Here is a 22,406-nt window from a genome sequence, read left to right as displayed (position 1 = left end):
TCCCTCAAGCACATTTTTCTTTTTTAAACTGTGTGTGCGCACATACATGTGCACATGTACGCATACTCACTAATGGTAAGGGAACTGGGCTCATAACTCAAAGGTTGTGGGTTTGATTCCCAGCTGGGGTACTGCCATTGTTCCCAAGAGCAAAGAAACCAGATATTTAGCAGAATTACACCAGTAAATACCCAGCTTTAGGAATAACAAGGTTTTTTAAAGGCGCAGCGTGGAAAAGAAGAACCACCCAAGCTTCGGTGAGCCTAGCACACTGCTAGCAGTCAAATGTGTTTATCATGCAATCTGAGCCCAGTCCAAGAGAAACCCTTTATTTCGCTCTGTTCATTAGCAGGTAAGCCTCCCCATTGTCAAACCAACAGGGAAAGCAGTGCAGATGTACTCAGGATTTGTGAATGATAAAGCCTGGTTTACAGCAGATGGGTCCCACCCTGCCTCTGATAAAAGGGGAAGATCACTGCTCTCTAAGCAAACATAAACATTCGGTCCATTTGAAAGTACCCTGCATTTTGTTCATTTGAGGCTCTCCCAAATGCTGTACTTTCACTTTGTTAGTCCTATCTGGATCTGCTTAGACATTCGGTCGTCTATGCTGTTTTTCAGATATATATAGTGGGAGATATTGTCTGCTGCTTGTATCAAATAAATGGCTCAAGTGTGCCACCATGTGGACACTAGGTCTTGGCAAAGCAATGAAAGGGGCATTGCGCCCGTTCTAATGTTGCTCAGATGTTCAGTGTTCTGATACCTACATATTTTCAAGTTTAGTGCACTTTCAGATTCTTTTCAGGATAGTTCTATTTCAAAAATAAATCCATGGAAATATGCTAGCTCAGAGTTAGCGGTGCAGCAGGCTTAAACATAGGAATTCCCCTAAAAATAGGAATTGTGCGTGCATGCATGTGTATTTTGGTGTTTATATTAGAGAACCAGGTAAGGCCTTGTGAGCCACAGACCCAGAGATTGTTTTGTGTAGGCATTAGGACTGTCTGTGCTCAATCAGTTTCCAGGTGAGGGCTGATTAGGTCAGGTGTGCAGGGCACCATGTGCTGCCAAGTCAGAGGACACCGCTGTGTCTGCGGTTCCAGGGAAGGGCAGCACCCGAGCGGCACATCCTGTTCTCACCCTCCTCTGATACCTGTAATGCTAGACCAGCATCATCAGGATTATGTGTTACACTCAATGCCCACATCACCAGGGAAGTACTGAATTACTTCATATTTAAACTACCTGCCCTCCTTTCCTCTCCGTATGTTCATGATGAGTTGTAACATTCTGCACATTTGGAGTCTTAAATTTTCCAACCCCCCCGAAATTTAACTAGATCCTGGACAATAAATAATCATCTCGTTTTCCCACCTTTTTTTTCTTCCCTGAGAGCAACTGATTGGTAGATCGTTCTTGGATGACTGACTGAGCGAGTAAGAGAACACTGAACTGTGCTAATCAAGGGTATTTTGGTCCTTCTGTGTCATAGGTGCCTCATTACATTTCAGAAACCATTCTGTCTTTTGTTGACAGTTGTTTTTTTGAGTCATCTGTCACTGGTTCCATTGCTTGGTATTCTAGATGGAAAATCAATGGGCTGGAGAATGAATTGGACGAGTGCACAGTTGAACTGCAGTGCAGGTGGAGTAGTAAAAAAATGTTTTTAAAAAAGAAAGATACAATCTAAAGAAAGATGACTAATAGGTCTGCGGGGCACAATAATAATTCAGACAACCTAATACAGTTTTATATTTCAGAATCTCCAGGCAGCGGAGTAACGCGCTCGCGAGAGTCTCCAAGGTACACGGTACACATTACGCAAACGCTAATGCAGCTAAGCCGCTCTCGGGCTCTCTTTACACACCACGCTGTAATAAGCACCGGACAGCGCTCGGCTCGGACCGCGTGCAGAGAGAGGAAGCGCGGACAATGCCGCAAATTGAAAAAGAGATTAAGGACAATAAGGGAGCTTTTATCACGGAACCGCATCGAATTACCCATGAATCAAATTACCCTCGACCAAACCACCCCGACCGCCGCCTCGGTGACCGATTGATTCGGCGCGGAATAGACGTGCGCGGAAAGGCTAACGCGGTGATAGAAGATTAAAATTCTCAGCAAAGTGGGGTTTTTTTTATTGCAGCCACCTGAACTTAATAATGGGAGTTATGTCACATAATTCGCCCGCTTAATGATCAACCTTTTTCTCCGCAATCTTGCATAAATAGTGTATATCACAGGATAGAGAATTGAACTTGGAACTCCAGTGATAGAAAGCGATCTGTGATAATGCCCAGCCAACGCTACACCGCAATCTGGTGCACATCTGCTGCCACAGCACCTATATACACACACAGACATGGCAGGAAACACAGTGGCAGCCTTCTTTATTGGCTCATGTCCCAAGGCAAATGGACTATGCCTGCTCTCCAAGATCCGCTCCAGTGGATTTGATTTGCCACAAGGACAGAAGTGTGCCGGAGTTTGGTTCCAGCCAAACTGTTTCTCCTGCGCAGAAGAGAGACATCTGTCTAATGTAAAGGCAGAAATCAGACAGTAGGTTTTTCCCTTTGGTTTCAGCAGGGGGCAGTGTTTAGTCCGCGTTTAGTCCGTGTCTGCGCCTCGGACAGCATAAGCTTCCCGTTTTGCATTTTGGGCCTTCCCTGCTTGCAGGGTACAGAGGAGACTGGAGTCTCAGAGCCCTGACTCCTCCTGTAATGAATGGGATGCTCCCTCCTTTGCCTGACCTGCAGCTCGTCGGCAGCTGCTGCAGACTGAATAAGCATGCCCTGCTCTGGACCCCGCTGGGGTGAGTGCAAATAGCATCAGCGCCATCGACAGCATGCAAAAGCCATAACTGAGCATTAACTAATACAGGTTCTCAGGCTGTACAGGGAACTGAGCACCCTGCAATATCACATTTAAACATGGCGGTAACAGGGGCGCTGGCTGTGAAACGGGTGCTTGTCTGGGCCGACGGATGACATGCTGTGTGGATTCATGCCCGACAGCTCTGCCAGTCAAACCACCTGGGTACTCTTGGATTCAGTACACAACTGCAGAGCACAAGAGTTTTTATAGAGAACACCTCACAAGACCCTCTAAGAAACGCAAAGATGGGTCAGCCCGTCATAAGGACTGCAGCTGATTACTGTCCCTCCTTGTGTATGTGCAGAGTTTCCCACACATTACATCACCCTCAATGCTCCCTGAGTTTGGCATTAACTGGGAAGTTCCCTCTGTGTGACTAACAGTTTCTCACCCACTAAAAAGGACAACAGCTAGGACTGCCAACAAAACCAGTGGGAGGTTTATTCTTGGATTCAAATAATAATAAAAACCTAATCAACTTAACATACATAGTAAGTAAACGAGCCTTAAATAAAACCAATCATGAATAGTGCATGAGTGGAGTGAAGAGATCCAACTCACACTGCTTCATTGCAATCCTGGAATTGCTGACGGAATTGTGGAATTAACATTTTGCATGGAATTATTTTTTTCAAATTGAATTGGGCTTGTGCAAATATAATCTGGGTCTCAAAAATGCATTAAAACTGAAGATGTGTATGTGCGCCTGTGTCTGTATAGATTATACTTGTACATACATCATGAATATGTGCAGGTGTGTGCATGTGCGCACATACTTACACTTGCTGTGTGTGTGTGTGTGTGTGTGCGCGCATGTGTGCGTGTGTGTGTAATGGAAACAGAGCAGCTCTCTGGGTGGCTCTGTCTCCTGTTACCACTGGTGGGGTTTTGCAGGAGTAGCCTGGGCCCAGGCCAGCACCAGGGAACAAAACCAGCTGAGTGGAGTGAGCGGCTACACCCCGCCCAGTGCCCACACTCCGCAGAGCGACCACACCCCAACCAGCGCCCACACCCCACCGAGCGACCACACCCCGCCCAGTGCCCACACCCCGCCCAGCGCCCACACCCCGCCCAGTGCCCACACTCTGCCCAATGACAATAAAGGACAAATATGAGGGCTAATAAATGAATGAACATTGGAGTGTGGTTCCCAGGATCTGGTACCGAGTTCCCTGACTGGTCCAGTGCTGCAGCCCCACAGGGTGGGGTGCCATTGGCCCTCAGTGTCGGCCTGCTTGTTTGTGCCCGATTGCACAAGAGAGACCCCTCTGGTGAGTCTTGTACCTGCGGTCAGCCCCAGCTTCAGCTGCTCATGAACCATAATCCTCCAGCGCAGTGACTGCACAGCGCAGCGACTGCACAGCCCAGCTTGTGGCCCGCAGTGTGGAATGCAGTGGTCGCTCTGAACCCAGGGTGGACAGTGCGGCGATGGTGCAGTCACGATTAGGCATTCGACTGAATGAAGAGCAAAAAAGGTGCCAAATAAATTGGCTTTACAAAATGTAGCACTTATGGCTGTTCAGGAGCGTAAGTACTAAAGAGTGAAGCTGTTAAAGTGAATGTTCCCTGAGTGTGCCTCAGAGCTGGGTTACATTATGTGCTGCTTTAAACATTCAATGCCATTACTGAGGAAACAGATGTCTGCTCTGCTTTGAACTTGATATTGAATCTGAATACTAGAAACACTTAATTCAGTGGGCTTTTAAAAGGCTGTGTGCTGCCCGCTGAACCAAGAAATATCCAGCTACCTAAAATGCACATTCTATAACGGGCTTTGAATTTTCAGAAAGCTGGCTGGGAAAAACTGAAAAGCACAAAAATGAAAGGTCCAGGAAACTTGGTTATACTCCCCAGAAGTGACAATTGATTGTCGTCTTAATAATTTTTTCAAGTTTTTTAACCCAATTATAACCATTAAATTGTAATAAACTCTATTAGATTATTGTGACCTGTTCAGCAGACAAGGACTGGGTTGCGTGTATCCTGAGCTCAGTAACATTGTTGTAATTGCTGTAACACTGAGCTACTATACACTAACAGACTCTATAGAAGTCTCAAACTCTGGACATTGCATCCGAATATAGGAAGTCTTTGATTCCACGTCGAAGCATGAAAGCTATTTAATTGTTGCTAGCTAACAGTAGGCTTATCCGTTTACCCACGTTCGGCGACGTTCTGGGCAAAAATGGTCACTGCAAACGGTACAGTTTGTAATATTGCGGTACCCTTGGGCTCCAGAAATAAAACCTATTTCTTGTAGGTTTCTTCATTTTTGGGAATACAAGTGTATAGCTTTCTCCACATCCAGAGAAGGGGCAATGCTTAGGCACTTAGCTTGCCTTACCCGAACAAGTGGCAAGAGCATCATTTACGTAATACACGTAGAAAGGATTTCACTCGACTTGAGGTTTTTGTTATGTAACTAACAGTTCACCCTGCCCCCCGGTGTTGAGCCAATTTGGAAATCAAGTCAATGTCAGCACAGGCTTTTATACTTTTTCTTCCGAGAATCATTTAAAAATATTACTGCCGTTTGTGAATGCAGAAACTTTTTTTTTTTTTTTTTTAAAGCATCAGCAAAGAATTTATGGATTTTAATTTCCTAGACCTTTACGCTGCCACATGGCCATAGTGATGGCAGAATGCAACATTAATGCCCTGTGATACTGCTCTATAGCAGGGCTTTTCTAAAGTTGCTGCTGGGGACCCACTATGTATGCCGGTTTTTGTTCCAACCATAATTGCAACCTATGAATTGTAATGAGATGTTAATTGTTCTTAATTTGACATTGAATGCCTATTGGAGGATTTACCCCCTTAAGGCCAAATTATGTCAGAAATAGCTATCTATACCATGAAGAATGAATGTCCCACATTCCAATCCGAGAAATTTGAATAAGTCAGATCAACCAATGCCCTCGTTATGAAGTCTGTTCCCGGGTAAGACACTCATCAACTTACCGAGCAGAGTACAAATGTCTAGAGAATGTGTAACAGGACAAAAGCCATTATAAATGGTGTGTCTTGCAAATGGTGCAATTATGTATATAAATGACTTCTTGAGGGATGATTTGTCATGCCTCAACCCAATTAACACAGTATTCCTGTCACAGTATAATACTCTCTGCACAATGACTGAACTAACCACTCAGGAGACAGAATCCCACGTAACCCACATGGAAATATCAATTCTGCTTCCTGTGGAGTTGAATTAACGTCGTGTCAATGCCGTGCGGGCGGGGGTGGATACGAAAGACAAGTTCCTCCACTGCCCGTCCATCTCCAGACAAAAGGACGGGTGCGAACAAAGCTGCTTGTCAGAGCGGCTGAATAATCTTTTATTTTAGTTGCTTAATTAAACACTTCCAGCCCAAAAGGAAAAAAGGACATCCACCGCTTTGATTTTCCCCTGTCGGCAGGAATCCCCATTTCCACTCGCGGGGAGGCTTTGGACGGGGGATTAGAAACGCGCCGTGACTCTTTGATCTTCACAGCGGCTGCCGAAAATGCGAGAGGGCCCGGTTGCTATATTTCACAGGGATGAAATTTTAAACACAGCTCACTTAGATTTTAATCCACCTCGTTAGCAAACATTTTTTTAAGCTATCCTCCACATTAGCGGTCGGGCAAACATGAGGATAAGTAATCTCACATTATGGGAAATCCAGAATTGACGCTGTGGAAGCACCTTGTGCATAGGGGGCTTGTTTGTTTATTTTGTTTGCTCATTTGGATGATTACAGTACAAATACAGGGAATATTGACTGAGATTTGCGTTGTCTAGACAACAGCCATTATGTCGGCTAATCCAGAGAGAATACAGATCAGAGAGTCTGTGCAGAGTCAGTGCAGCACTGACTGGGTTTTTGGCATTTGTGATGTTCACTGCTTGGGCTTGTGAGCATAATACCATTATACCTAGACACCATACACAACAGAAGGTAGAGTCGCTCTCACACTGTTGCACTGTAGTAGCTCTAGAGAGCCCCACTTCATTTAATGCAGTACGGTATCACAATTAAAACTGAATAAAAAGGAGGTGAACGTGCCCCCATCCGAAAATAAAAACAACAACTGTGAGTTCTGCATGAATCCGAATACCCATGTTCCTCCCAGGGTACTAAATTGTACTAACTGTACTAAATTACACAAAAGGTCTCTTAAAAACTTCCCCTTTTTAAAAAGCCAAGGAAATATTAATGTTCTCTAAGGTAGACCACTGAACAGGAGAGATCTGACTAAGCGGAAATTTGTTGGCTCACGTTACATCAGTAATATTTCATTACAGGAATAAAATTTTCAAAGCAGTACTTCCTTCTAGCGTTGCATGTACATTTTCCCAGGCAAACATTGCTGGAGTTCAGAACATTTTGGTATTGGAACGCTTGCCCGGATTTTCACATTTCATCAGAGTTCCCCTGCCCACCAGCCTGCCTTCAAGAACCTGCTTCCAGACCTTCCAGAAATGGGCCTCTCAGTCTGTTCACAGCGTTTGAATATGCCCCTCGCAGGTGGTACAAACCAGACACCAAACATAATGAGAAATACAACCTGTAGCACAGCTATTTTCACCACTACGCCTCAACCAGTTTAAGGAAGTCAGTTTTCTTTAGATAAGAGGTCAGGCAAGTCATTAGCTGTGAGTTAGCGTGGGCAACATCTTTACAACATCTCAAATATCATCTCAGACCTGAGAAGGTTCAGGTCAGTTTGATCAGGCTGGTTTCATTACAAATATCTGGATATCACCTGCAAAGAGTACCGTGCTGTATATAAATAGGTGTGCCAATCTATCAAGAATATAATGACAGTTTGATATCCTCTTTTCTTATTAAATCCATGTTCATTAAATTCATAGTTTAGATTCCTGCTATCTGTGAGCGTGCACTGTCTAAATTAGTCAACGGAATGTGAAATGAGGCAGGAAGTCCTCTTTAAGAGGAGGAAAGTGACCTTCCCTCAAAAAGCTGCAATAACAGAGGGCATCTTGGGTGAATTTTGTACAGAAATGTAAAACTCATCAAGGTTAGACTCATTCTTTTAATGACTATTGTCCAAATATCCAGTAACAAAGTCTATTATGTTTAAGGGCTCTTTCCAGTTCCACAAATGGCTTTGTCTTAGAGGAACATTTATTTAATCCATTTAGCAGGTTCACCTATTCCCATCTTAGAACAAAGGAAAGAAAAATGTAGTGACAGTAGGTTGTGCTAACGATACTGGCTATGAAATGATTATACTGCATTTGGCTGAGCTGATGTTGTCAACACTGTGGGCAGGGGGATAAAACAGACCCCCTACCCCCCCCACCCCCATGCTCTCCTGCTTCAAAGGTGCCCTTCAAGATCCACAGCCTCCAGCAGGAGGGCGGAGCTTCCCGGCCTGTCGGCCAGTCAGATTCCAAATCAAGGACAGTCTATGCCCTGGCTCAGTGAAGTCTCCATATCCAAGCTGTCAATCATCTGTCCCTGGAGACTAAGTGGCTGTCAGAGGCACAGCTGCAGGAGAGACAGGCGCTCTCACAAGAGATATGACACTACACACTATACACGCACACACACGCAAGGTCAAAGCCAATGACGTAATGCACTGCGAGTTTAAATCACAGGGCTCCCCAGTCTGTGCCCTTGAGATCAGCCATTGGCTCAGAATCTGCTTCTTTAAGAGGTCAGATGGCTTGTGCAGATATTGTTCTTAAGAGACACAGCTGGTTTGGAGACCAACACAGTCGGTTAATAACTAAAGCTCATCTCAGACAGAAATCCATTTGTATTTCAATTTAAGTTTCAGAAGACTTGTTACAGATGCCTGTACTATAGCTATGGAAGAGGTTAATAACACTGAAAGTGTGATCTTTTTATTTTATAGGCTGGGGTCCAATTTTCTGTCCATGCAAATTAAAAGGCAATATTTCAATTTCTCTAATAATCAACCCAACCATGTGTCTGTATTTCCAAGGTAGTAGGCCCATTATAGCCTTTGTTCCAATCAAAAATATGAAAATGAAATCAAAATTTGGAGCATCACATAAATATACTCTTCACAGTTTCACAAAGTTACTAAAGTTTTAAATACACAATGTTTCCACTTTAAAATAATGTAGCCTATATTGACATTACATTCGCAACCTATTGCGGACACTTTGCCAACAGTAAATTTGACCCAAAGAGGGTCCTGTCATTCGGCAACTTGCCTTGGAGGTGCTTTGTTTTTACCCTGATAGGGGTCATTATTACCTCTTCCTGACAGGCATTCGCCCAATTATGCACTGTGGACAGTGCAGAACATACCAATCATACACAATACAAACAAGACTGGGGTAATTTAATTAAGTCGTTAAGTCATTTAAAGGCTGCAAGAAATAGCTGATGTAAAATGACTCCCTAAATGATAAACACAGAGAAAATGCATAGGCAGTTTCACGAAACATCATCACCAGGCATGAATAGGAAATTGCTCCTACATGCTTAGAACCAATTTCTCCAGCAGTTATTAATTCACACTCTTTGCTAGCAGGGCTAATAATATATAATATTAAACTACAATGTACAGCCCCCTAAACGATTTGAAGGCTATGGGGAAAAGCAATAACACTTGGCAGGAAATTTTCGGCTACTGTGGGTGCCTAGTGGGCTTTCAGGAGGCACATGAGATGTTGTGCCTCTTGCTGCAGGCCCCGCTGAAGATTGCATACGATGTGCACCGCTAAAACCCTCTCAAGGAATGAGGGAACCTTGATACGGTGACCTACAGACGGCGGTGGCACATTGAAAAGAATTCCCCTTTTACCACGGCCAGCAATCTATACAATTTTAAAGAGCCCGTGGCATTAAATAACCAATTAGCATCGGATGACCAATTATTCAGCCTGTCAGCATACTATTATGAGCTACCTACCACGTACAGACAGCCTGCTGAAAAACCCAAGGTTGACTGAGCCTTGGGGTTACTGGAAATGATGCAGCAAACAAAAACTGAATAAACATAAATGATCCGATAAAGTCTCTCTCTTGGACCTGCTGCTATGTTTAGCCCAACACTTCCCTTTGTGCTGCAGAATCTATTGTCCTGCGCCCGTGGAATAAACGCAGACAGAGGGACATGAAAGAGTGAGCGTGCGTTTGTTTATAGACTTGTATAGGAAATGGTAGATGGGTTTGACCTTAGGCTCCATCTACTGTAACTGTCCAGGTGGTGCCTGCTGCGTGGGCCACCACCCCTTTACCGCAGGGCTAATATGGCTCCTGTTCTGTTATGTCAGGTGTCAGAAAACAAAGAGGTTGCCCACCAATGGCCTTGAGGGTCTGAAACACAATCACGAGGAAAACCAGGACCATGACCACCACAAGCCATGCAAATAACCCCAAGCATGATGCAGCCATTTGCTCTCAGGGGTGCTCAACTTGCAAACACCAAACTAGTCTTACTTACCTTATACCATAACAACATTTCAATTGCAATGTATTTATATTTTTATTTAATATATGTATTTTTGAACATATTCCTTAATAAACGAAAGAAGCATGCGTGTGAGCAAACTTCGTCAGAACATTGTCCTTAAGTTAATACTTCTATGGAAATATTTTCTTCTTTTGTTTATAATACTGTCACACTAATGAATCGAAACGGATAAACGATTTGAAGTTAAACCTTGTAGCTGCTGTAAAATGTTTAGTATTTCACAAAGGAAATGCTAGGTTGCTTTTCTTCATAACAGAAACCAATGCATTGCCTACTAAACTACGTGGGTCACAGAATTAGACAGCATTGTTTACGTCACCACATTCTCATCGAGCAACACAATCGGGCCACCACCTGTCGCCGGTGTTAACTTCGCTGTTGCACGAAGGCAGCTCTAACCTGTAAACAGTCTTCAAATAACTTAGGTGATTCCGGTATTTATTCTCTCTCCTTTTTTGGAGAACTGCTTATATCAACTGAGCATATAGCGCGTGCAACGCCACTGTCGGCTTCCCTCTCGCACCATCCTTCAATTTGTTAACGTTGAGAGAACGGTGTGAATACGTGTGAAACATCTGTCCTACCTGTGGTTTTTTCTGAAGCTTACTGGGGAGCAGGGCTTAATCCGCAGCTGCTGCTGTAACTGCTGCAAAGATCGCATGGAGATGCTCTTGAACAAACTGTCTTCCGCCGACTCCTCCAGTTTCAGTTGCGGGATGGCGTGTCCCAGGTTTGCAAAAGCCATTTCCCCCTTTCCACGCCTGTGGCTGAATACCGATGACTACGAATACTTTGCAGAAAGCGAGCGAGAACTTCGGGGGCAACAAACAAATACTACAGGCGATATGGCTTGTAAGGGGACCTGGAAACTTCCGTTCCTCCCCCGTGCGTTTTCGTCCGTCTTCTTTCCCCTCCCACCCGTACCTTAGCAGTGCGCGTCCGAAGCTCTGCTGTTTCTGACGGGGACGAGGATGCCGATTTGGTTAGTGGAGCAGTACACACACACACTCAGGTGATAGGGAGAGGCAGGTTCACCTGTTTCTAAGGTTAGAAAACCATTAAGGGCCAAGGCGCTGTCACATGCTGGGCATGCACATTTTCTGAAGTAAATGTTTTAGCGACTCCGGCGCTAACAGTTATTTCATGTATTCGTTCTAACTTGTGTTCATGTCGAAAACATCTTTGTTTAACACATGCAGTATTGTAGTACACAGTGACCTTAGAATGTCCACGTTTGCACATTTCCAAAAACACGAGGCTGGATGTCAATCTGGAAATGCCCTAATGCTCCAGGACAAATTCAAATGCGTAGGTCAAAGAAAGTACTGAAACGGAGTGCCTTTAAAATGTTTAAAGAAGTATCTTAAAAAATGTTTCTAAATTACAACCCATATTATGGCTATGTTGCAATCCACATGGGCTTGTAGGTTAGATTGCCAGGTGGAGTGGTGCCATTGTACATGTGAATGAGGTTATTAACCTAAGACAGGGCTGCCCAATCCTGTTCCTGGAGATCTACCAGTCTGCAAGTTTTCAGTCTAACCGTAACAAAGTACACCTCATTCAACAGCTAGATTTTGTTTAGCTGCTAATTAGTAGAATGCGGTGTGCCAAATTAGGGTTGAAATGTTGAGCTGCTAATTAGTGGAACCAGGTGTGCCAAATTAGGGTTGAAATGAAAACCTACCCGATGGTATATCTCCCGGAATTGGATTGGACAGCTCTGATCTAAGATGTGCCTATTACAGGGTTATGGGGCCATTTTTAAATTTGGGAAACTTCAGAGTATTCACATGGTAAATTTTGTGTTGACGGGTAAGAGTGTCAGCAAATCAGGAGTAGACTGCAGCGGCCAGTTTATTGATGTACACAGGGAAAGCATTCAGCTCTGTTTTTGTTTCTCTTACTAAGTGTTTCTGTCCAATTACTTAACTCAGAGAGGAACAGCATGGTCATCAGATGCTTTGGAATCAATTAAGACGTCTCTGTTTAATGGGATGCCATCTGAAAAGGCTCTGCCAAATCTAATCCTTGATTGAAGGCTAGCTTGAGTTAAGGGTCTCTCTCACACACAGAGTAAACATTTTTACACTAATTTTGCAAACTGGTTCACTCTTTCCTGCTTCTGTGAGGAAGTTTGTGTGGCTCACTCTATTCACCATTATCATTACACAGTTGCAAATTGATCTCCTGGCAGTAATTTACTCTTATTTTACAGCTGATCCAGTTCGCTCAGTGGCCTCCTATCTATTTTCTTTTTCCGATCTGTGTGTTGGTTTAGAATTCGGGGGTTTGTTCAGTTGTGCTTGTAAGCTGTAACTGGCAAATACATGACTAACATTTTTATTTGTACGCTCTGTGATTCCAACATAACAAAAAAAAAATCAGTTTGCACCAAACTTGTAAATGCAAGGTTAACACTGATGAGTGTTTCAAAAGCAATAAAATTGCTTAAGTGTTCATTTTAATTGGGACACATAATAAAGTTATGTCAACACAACAGAGTTTAAAGAAGTCCAGTTGGGACCACATGTACTTTATTTTACACAGATCATTTTGCTGTTGTTGGTGCAGTAAGGAAGTATGTCTGTTACATTATTTTGTCCATGTAATGTAGCTTAGATGTGTTTGATATTTGCTAGGAAGACGGTCCATGGAGTTCTGCAATAATCTGTTTTGCCTTGAAGCACTTACAGAGCAGTATCTTCAAATCAAGGCAGCCGTGTTGCAAAGAAAGCAGCGCTTTAAAAGGAACTATGAGAAGCACCTGTTAAAAATAGCATCCTATTAACCTCTCCATTTGACTTTATCGCTGTGCAATAATTAGCAAAGTCATCAGACAGTGTAATGTAGTTTAACTGTGGGGTCTCAGTGCTCGCTGTCCACTGGGAATCAGTGGGGTTGAGTCACAAGAGGGGGTGGATGGAATGGGGGGGCACTGAGAGGGCAGAAATAGCCTGCCTAAAAGACCTGCAAAAACACTCCATTTTGAGTGCTTTCAGTTTAAATGAAGAATTCAGGAAGTAATGCTGGAAGTGTGCACTCTGCCTGTTGGGACTATCGTTGTGTATCACTGATGTCTATTACTGCATGCTTTTTGTATTTATATATTTATTGTGCTGTCCTCTTGGCAGGGCAATTAATCCTGTTTGGATTATCAAGTTAAATGAAGGCGAAATAAATAAAAATATAAATAATTCCACAGAAAAGCACCTTCACTAAAGGGCCCCAATCAAAATACAAGTCTGTTAGTTCTAAAGCGCTCGCTGCAAAACTTCAGTGTAGTGTATGTTGTATATACCGCTATAGTGTACATATTACCAGGTGTGCAGTAATGCATGAACTTTCATCATAAATTTACATGTGTTGGGCTTAGAGGTTCATTGCAGAAGTTCATAAATAAACATATTTTGTTCATTGCTAATGCATAATTTTGATTGGTAAAACAAAAATATGAATTAATTAAAATATCTTTTAAAACTTAAATATATTGACATTAAATCCTATACGGCCGGATTTTTTTTCTAACTTTGATGAATTAATTTTAGCTAGCTGTTACAGTTTTGTTTAGGAACACAAACCTCATCTCAGTGACTCAAGGTCTTTTATGTAAGTTAGAAAAGCAGCACAGAAGTGCCAATGTTTGTCATTCAAGATGCAACTCTTCACTGTTAAATCAAATAATGTCCTTACGTTTATTGTATAATTCTTTAAAAATTATAAATAAAAACACTAGTGCATAATACACACAAATAAAAAATAGTACAGAATGTGTTTTTTCAAATCCACATTTTCGCTGATAAACATCCAAAATAATATTAGCCACTCACCATAGCCTCACAATATGGATCGAGCCAGCAAGTATCTAGAGTAATGTTCTATTCCACTGTCAAAATAATTCCATTATTGAGCTCTTAATGTTGCTTATGACAATGTACATCAGTGGTAACCAACCCTGCTCCTGGAGATCTACCATCCTGTGGGTTTTCATTCCAACCCTAATTTGGCACACCTGATTGTACTAATTAGCAGCTGAGTGAGATCTCTAGCTGTTGAATGAGGTGCGCTTTGTTAGGGTTGGAGTGAAAACCTACAGGACAGCAGAAACAAGATGACATCAAATACACAGGTCGTAAAACCAGGATATTGCTCTCTTTATCCACTAGAGGGAACTGTGGGGCAACTACAAGAACATTCTTGGCGATCACCTCTCAAGCATTGATCCAAACATTCGAACGTCGGTCACCAGTGCTAGTCAGTTGTTACTGTTATAGTCAGGTTACAACACACTTGGGTTTCAGTCGAAGGACAGAACTCAGTATGATTTCAGTAACATCCCCAATTTATAATTACCCTGTGATGTTATTGCGAAGAAATATTGGCTGTCCCAACATTTTTCTTGAACTACAGATATAAAATTGTTTGACGTGCTGTCAATTTTACATGCACTATATGTGCTGTATTAGGCAACTGTTGCTTTAATTACCATCTGTAAGCATTGTGTGTCTTCGCGGTTGAATTTGACCTTTAGATTTATTGGGTCCTGATCGCACCACTAGAGAGCAGAGCTCCACAACAAATGCAATGGCATTACCAAGAGGCTGCCATCATTTTTGAATACATCTACAGGATAATCTTTCAGTTCATTTAAAGACAAACATCCACTGGGTTATATACAGTTAGACATATTGCACAAAACAAATGAACATCAGGTCATATAAAACACAAGCTTCAGTCAACAACTTATAAAAATAAAATCTATTCTGGGATATTATAAGAGTCTACCGACAGTGGCTGTGTGAAGTGTATTGTTTCGCCGTGCTGGCATTTTCATTCTGTTTTGATGTGGCGTTTGACGTCTTGAGAGTGCCCTTCACACGGTGCGTTTTATTGATTTTATTTTATTTCAAAGGACAGGCTGGGGAGAGGCGCGGAGTCTGAGCGGAATTCTGAGGAGGAAGGCCGTTGATGGCGGCGGCTCTGTGTGACGCTACAGAGCGGTCGTTATCGAGTGGAACGGAAGGTCGCGTGCAATGTCGCCGTGTCAAGCCTCATTGATTAACGCATGTTAAAGCCGTACGACTTTTTTGATTAAACATTCGTGTGGGTTTTTTTTTACACAGGGAAAAATGAGCAATGGCTTTGATTTTGATACATGGGTAATTATAATTATAAGATAATAATTATTGTTAATTATAATAATATTATTATAAGAATAAGCATTCTGTTTCCACCTTTCTCTTGCTTTACACCTTTGTAATGTGCTTAGGGACTGCGCATATGATAAGAATGTACTGTGCTTCTATTTAAAATTGAATATTATTTTTTATGAATATCAACTTGTAAAACTACAAAATAAAAAAGGAAAGTGGTTCTAGCTATACACAAAAAAGATACTTTCTTTGAGGGAATAGCCTTATTTATTAAGCATGAAATTATCCTGAACATTCCTCTTACTGAACACTGTTCTCTTGTTGTCACCAAGTGCAGCTCCCTGTTGACATGGTGGAAGTGTCAGCCTTGAGAGAGGCAGGCTGGCCCTGAGGACTGATAACATGTCCCTGGTTGAGACTCAGCGGGAACTTCTCTACTGCGACACTGGGGATTTTCTTGGGCCTGCGCATATCATAAAGCCTTTGGCCATTTCTCAAATACCGAGAAAAAGTCACCACCAAATAAAGATTTAAAATGTCACTTTGCTGCCCAAGTAGGACCAAAGCAGAGGAGCTGTGCTGTTGAATAACTCGTCACTGAATATTTTATTACAAAGGAAACAGTAATAATTCAGAGTTCGTAAAAATATACAATTTTACTTGTGAAGGACATATTTACATGATCTTTGTCTTCAAACAAAGGGTCCGGTTTACAGAATCAGAGAGAATCAATGGCATGTATGACAAATAAAAGTAAAAGGTGGCTTGTAGTTCCTTTTATTTGACTGCTCAGAGTGGCCTTTCTGACGGTACATCCACACATGGTTATTACAGACCCAACCAAACCACAGGTGAGCACAGAGTGTGAAAGTGCAAAAGTACTCTGATTGGAAAAACAAAAACAAAATAAAATATAGTAATGTACTAAATCTTTCCATATGAGATATTTACAGTTTTAGGAGTTTCAACCAAAAGCAAAACATATACTACTAAAAAAAACACACACATACAAACACACACACACACGTGTGCATGTGCTATATCTATATATTATATCAGTATTGAGGCAAGATATTCCGTTCTCAAGTTAAGTAACTCTAACATGCAGTCCCTTTGCGTTCACTGTTGTGGTGATTTTCAGTCATTTCTAACACATCATATGCACAGGTTTACAGACAGACCAGCCAAGCTGTGAATTATGCTATGTCATGCTAGAGACCTACTGAAGGAATCTTATAAAACATAGTTCACTAGCTGTGTGAGATAATTAAAATATGACCAATTAATTGTTTTATTTGTTAAAGGTGACAGCATATGCGAGTACATGTTCATACCACAATATAAGAGTACCAAATAAAATGTTTTAAAAGAAATTGGTAGACATAGTTCGCTAAAGAACAAAACTCCAAAGGTGGGTGGATGTTACTGGTTATTTTATGAGATTAATTGGACTAATTTGAACCAATCAAATGTTTTTTTTGTGTGTGTGTGTGTGTGTGTGTGTCTGTGTCTGTGTGCAGTGCAGCGTGTTTTGATTGGTTCACAATAGTCAATGAATCATAGCTCAGCCTATTATGGAGGCTCTCCTCATACTATTGTAATCTTGTTGACAACAAAAAAAATCTGTTAAAGTCTTTTAAAATACCATAGAGTTGTATTTTTTGGAGCTTAGAAGATTTCCTAGTCGAAATGTAGTGGAAAGTTGGGCTAACCAGGGAGCGTTGCATCCAGTGCTTTTTGCACAAGGCATTGGACACCTTTAGCATACGGTCCTGGGCCTGGCTGAACGTGAATAAAGAGGTTCATCATTCTTTCACTGATCCTGTTTCATCTACAGCCAATAAAGGCAATGTACAGACTTAGAGGGGCTTTAGGTAATTTACAACAACAGCTTCCACAACCTTCCTCTCCATTTCCCTTCTCTCTTCTCGCCTCTCATTATTTCCTGCTGAAAGGTTAATCCACGCCTGCGTCTCACGGCACTTGACCCCCTCGGAAGGGAAGCTGAGAGAGTCGCTCCCGGGTTATCTAAGAGAAATACACTGTGCGGTCCTTAAGGGCTTTGCACAATCAGTCACGCTTAATATTTCCTGAAGTTTCATCCGTCAAATGCGGGGGCGAGGGGGGAGGGGAGGGGCGGTTTGGGGGGAGAAAAAATGAGATGGCTGTCCCGTTAGAAGCGTTCAAATCGCTGACAGCCAGCAGACATTTATTAAGATGGGTCGGTGTTCTGACAAACTGTCCTACCCTTCAGGGTGACCTACCTACTCAAACTGAGCACGCTTCGTGAAGTAAATAATTCTGTTAGTTACACGGCCGTGCTCTTTTATTTCTCAGCAGTCTAGATAATGGATGAAAACAAACTGCATTTCAGAAATAGTTTTCAAACTCATTTTCCAATGTTTGGTTATCCATAAGTATGCAGGTTGTAGTCCTATGGTATTTTCACATTTCCAAAATCAAACTACCTACTGTTTTGAAGCTTTGGACTATTACAATTCCCTTGTCACCCCTTCTTGTTTTTTGCCCCTGTAAACCCCATTGGCTAATACAGAATGCAGCCTCGCATGTCTGATTTGTCAGAACACCAGCATGCTGGTGAGGTACCTCCACAGCACGAGACCAATATGCATATTCTGCTGATTCTGCGCATCTCATATTCAATATCGATACCCTGTCAAAATAACTTGATTTCAAAAAGCGTGTTGGTCCAAAAAAAGGGAAAGCTGAATGTGAACACCCGTGCCATCTCACTTTAGCCGAGTTGCTTAGGTTGCACGTGTCAGACAGGGACAGAGAGTGGCCAGAGAACTGGATACCACTAACGCTGCACATCTCCGGCAAAAAAACTAAAATCCATACCAAAGAGTAGTGCTTTCTCTTCATTTATAGATGCCTCTGCACTTCAGCCACTTTCCTTGCAAAATTAAAAGACATTGGAAATGCATATCTATCTATTGTATGTACAATATCAAACAAGAGTGCAACTACAGAGTGAATTTCCACTGCCCAAATTACGATCTCATTGTGTTGATGCAGCCGGTTATTCATTTGCATATGTCCTCAATGGATGTGTTTGCTCCCAGCATCCTTTGCATCAGTCAGCCGCCGAAACTCTGTTACTAATTATAAGTGATTCTTTTTGCTTCTTTTTTGATACACAGTAAGAGCAGAGAAAAAAAATTATCAAAGAATATGGGATTGCAAAGGCACACCAAAACAGGCAATACTTGTCCTTTTCAAAAGTTGCTTTCATGTTGCACAGGCTCTTTGAAGTAGAAACAAAAGATAAATGATGTATCAATGCTGGTCACATGGGACATCTCTAGGCAACACAATGGGATGGTAACGTGAGGAAATCCACTGCCTCTGCATGTCACTAGAGTACTTATTCTGCAGTGCATCTCAGTGAGAACTATACACAAGTCCGTATTCGCTTACCATTCAGTGACCCACCTGATTGTTGAATTGAGCTCAAGATCTACATTGTGTCTACATGTTGCCATTAGAAATCCATTCTGCACCAAGAAATAAAGAAAAATAGGTAATGACCATCTCTGTTTTTTGTACAACACACATTCGTAGCTTTTGTTTGACAGATTTTGGTTTCAGTAACTTTACAAAAAAGTTTAAGTAATTAAAAAGCCTTAAAAAAAGAAAACCAACTTCAACATCCAGAGGCTTTGTGGCACTTCAGTATGATGCAGTTGCCATGCAACTGCATAACATCCTTAAAAAATCTCTTGAGATTCCCCACTGAACAAGATCGAAGATTAGAACAAAAAGGCTCCCTTTTCCTCCTAATAAACATACATTTTTTACTCAATGTAGTCCACCAGCAGTGTCAGGTAAGCAAAGTATTTATACAGATGCTACATGCTCCCTAAAAATACGAGTTAGTATGGGGAGGGTATTTCATATAGTGTTGGGCATCCAGGAAAAAAAGGAGGTGCTGGAGACACCGAAAGGAGGCGCAACCTGCAGTCCTGCAGACCTGAGGTCCTAAGAGGAGGATTTTGAAATGCGTGCACCAAGTTATTCTTTACACCTCTTCCAAAATCCACATATGCTCGAAGCCTCACGTCCAAGGAGCAGTAGACCCCACACAGGAAGACGGGGGAGACTACCTCAAACGATTCGCTCCTGCCATCCTTGCAGTCTCCGGTTCCTGCGCTCGGGCCAACAGTGGGCGGGGAGGGGCGGTGGCGAGCGTGATTGGATCAGATGCTCAGGTGGCCTCAGAAAGTGGCGGGACACTGTGTTCTTTCTTTGCGACCTCCCCGCTCCACTCTTTGCTCGTCCGCCATTGCCATCCGTTACGCCCGGTTTAAAAGCCCTTCCCCGTTTCTGCCTTACCCGGAGGCGGAGCATCAGAAAGTGGGGCGTGGCTCCCTTCTACCTCCTCCCGGCTTCATCTCCCCCCAGAGCGCACATCCCTTCCCGCGTCTTCAGAAGTAAAACCAAACACATGAAAAAGGAAAGTTCTGCCTCTGACGAGAGAAAGGCAGAGAAAACATCTTTATTCTTGCCTAGTTTCATTGAATTCATTAATTACGTTATTTATTCATTCTTTAAATTCAGAAGGGGCAAGCACATCCAATTGTCCCTTTTTTATATGCATTTATTTAACCTTTTAAAAACAGTTTTTGTTTTTTTTCTTTTGTTATTAATTATTGATTCCTTGTAATTACATCCCTTTTGTTTTGTTATAATTCAGTGTAGTTTGTTCAATGGTCTGTTTTGCTTTGGACATGTGGACAGGCCAGGGGGTCGGGCGGGTGTTGGGGGGGGCGTGTTGGGGTGACCCCTCTTCTCCCTACACAGTCTGAAATGCCTTGGACTGTGCAGGGATCATGACGGGTGTAGCCCCCATCCTGGTCAGGTTGCCGGGGCTGAGTTTGGGGGTGCTGGGCTCGGGGGTCTTGGGCACCACCTGCGCGTAGGCCGGGGGCGACTGGGGGAAGCTCGGGGGCTGGCCGTTCTCCTTGAGGGCGGTCACGGCGGGCGGGCGGGGGCGGTGCCCCCGGGGGGCGCTGTTGTGCACCATGGACTGGGTGGAGGAGGCGCCGGAGCGGGAGCTGCCCGAGCGGGACGAGGAGAGCGAGTTGGGCTTCACCAGCTTGGCCTTCGGAGCCTCAGCATCCTCCCTACAGGAGAGGCACACCAGAGATCATTAATATCCATCAAGATACCCAGCCCCCGCACCAGCTCTCCTTCCTGTCTCTAATAAAGAGAGTTCCGCCAACAGCCACTCGCAGTGCACATTCAGCAGGTGGGCCTGCATTTCATTCCAGAATAACTTGGCAATCTGGAAATTGAATGCATTCCCACAGCAATGAGAATTAGAATAAAATTTTTAATTAATTAGAGCTATAATAAGAATTTAACAAAATTATAGTTAAAACTTGAATCTGAATCAACAGCAAACAAGCAACAGACTTCCTGCTCATTAATATTCATGAACACCTGAAACACATTGGAACTGTTTTTGGTTCAGCGATGCAGGGCAATGACTTCAAGTTATAAAGCTCAGATCAGCTCTGCAGAGTACAGACCTCTGTATACCGTAGACTGAAAGCACTTTACGGTTAATGGAATGGCCTTATTGTCCTACAGCACTCACTTTATAGCACAGGGCTGCAATATGTTTACAGGGCATTCTCTCCAGCCACGGTCTACCATCACCTCACTCAACAAATCTTTGGTTTAACTGAACCAGTGTAAGTATTCTGCTGCAGTTAGGGGTACAAACAAAGTGTATGTGTGTGGGGGGGGAGGGGGGTTCTGCAGCTCCAGGGCTGTAGTTGTGCTTGCTTTCTCTGGACCACTGCTTCCTATACGGGTCCTCCAGTGGTGTCTGGGGTTCAGAGGAACTGTGGCTCCATGCTCTAGCTCTTGCGTGCCACTGCCAAACACTTCAAGGGCTCATGGCTGGGTTTTGTTAATCTTATGACTAGAGAGGAACATCTCACCGGATATGAAAAATGCTGCAGCAAAACTCATGTATATCGGAAACAAACTTTTCAAATTGTTTAGCCTCAACTGTCTCTCCACAACTCCCAAGCCCCCTCCCCCACCTCAAAGGCAAGCATTGTATATCCGCAGTTGTCCCCCAAACCTTAATAACTCATTTTTACACTTGCAATAGAGAAGCAAATCCCACTTAAACTGTAAGAGAACCTGTTTATGCCAGGAATGAGAAGTGCCATCAGGGACTGTGATGTATAATGGAGGCTGGCTTGGAGAGCAGAGAGGCTTGATTAGAAGCTAACCTAAATCGGGAGGCCTTGCTTGGAGATTAGACCTGCGGCCTGGGGGCCCCACTGGCTGATGGGACACAGTGTGCAAGGGGTGATGGGAGAATGAGGCTCTATGTGAATGGGAGAAGTGAAACCGTGATTTAGATTCAGTCCGCATTTGCCCTCAACTAGTACCTAATGGTAATTTCAGCCACAAATGTCTGACAAGTTAATGTGCGGCTAACTTTGACATGAAGCCAGGCCCACCTGATCTCATTAGCTGTCTCATCCTCCTCGTACTTCTTCTTCTCCTTCTTGCGGAAGACCAGCCAGACGATGAGGATGATGAGGATCACCCCGAAGGACACGCCCACCACCGCCCCCGCCACCACACCTATACCCCGCACGTCTGCGGAAACGTCAAAAACCATGTCAATGTGCACATACATTATGACAAAATCTAAAATTATTTAAAACTTAAAACCTGTAAATACGAGTGCCAACACAATTTTTTTCTGAAATCTGAACAGCTAAAACATATATGGTGAACCAAAATGACAGGCATCCTGATTTCATGTAAATTACCCCCTTCTACCTGTATTGTACATATTCTGCTTTAGCCATTGCATTTCACATACTATAAGACATTACTTCTGTCAAATGCACTGGATTTGCA

The 22,406-nt window shown here is 43.0% G+C and overlaps 1 protein-coding gene across 2 annotated transcripts in view; it reads right to left on the bottom strand.

Annotated features, from left to right (window-relative positions):
- Nucleotides 1–16,986: 16,986 nt before the first annotated feature.
- Nucleotides 16,987–22,406, bottom strand: part of clmpb (CXADR like membrane protein b) — a 126,166-nt gene continuing 120,746 nt past the window's right edge. For both annotated transcript variants that reach the window (XM_064301860.1, XM_064301859.1), the window contains exons 6-7: nucleotides 21,998–22,139; nucleotides 16,987–20,638 (exon numbers count right to left, since the gene is read on the bottom strand). In XM_064301860.1, coding sequence (XP_064157930.1) covers nucleotides 20,308–20,638; nucleotides 21,998–22,139 — 473 coding nt within the window. In that variant the 3' untranslated portion in view covers nucleotides 16,987–20,307. The remainder of the gene's footprint in view (nucleotides 20,639–21,997; nucleotides 22,140–22,406) is intronic.

Source organism: Anguilla rostrata, chromosome 12 (assembly GCF_018555375.3).
Source record: "Anguilla rostrata isolate EN2019 chromosome 12, ASM1855537v3, whole genome shotgun sequence".
NCBI classification, from domain to species: Eukaryota; Metazoa; Chordata; class Actinopteri; order Anguilliformes; family Anguillidae; genus Anguilla; species Anguilla rostrata.
This window is presented reverse-complemented; position numbering and strand designations above follow the sequence as displayed.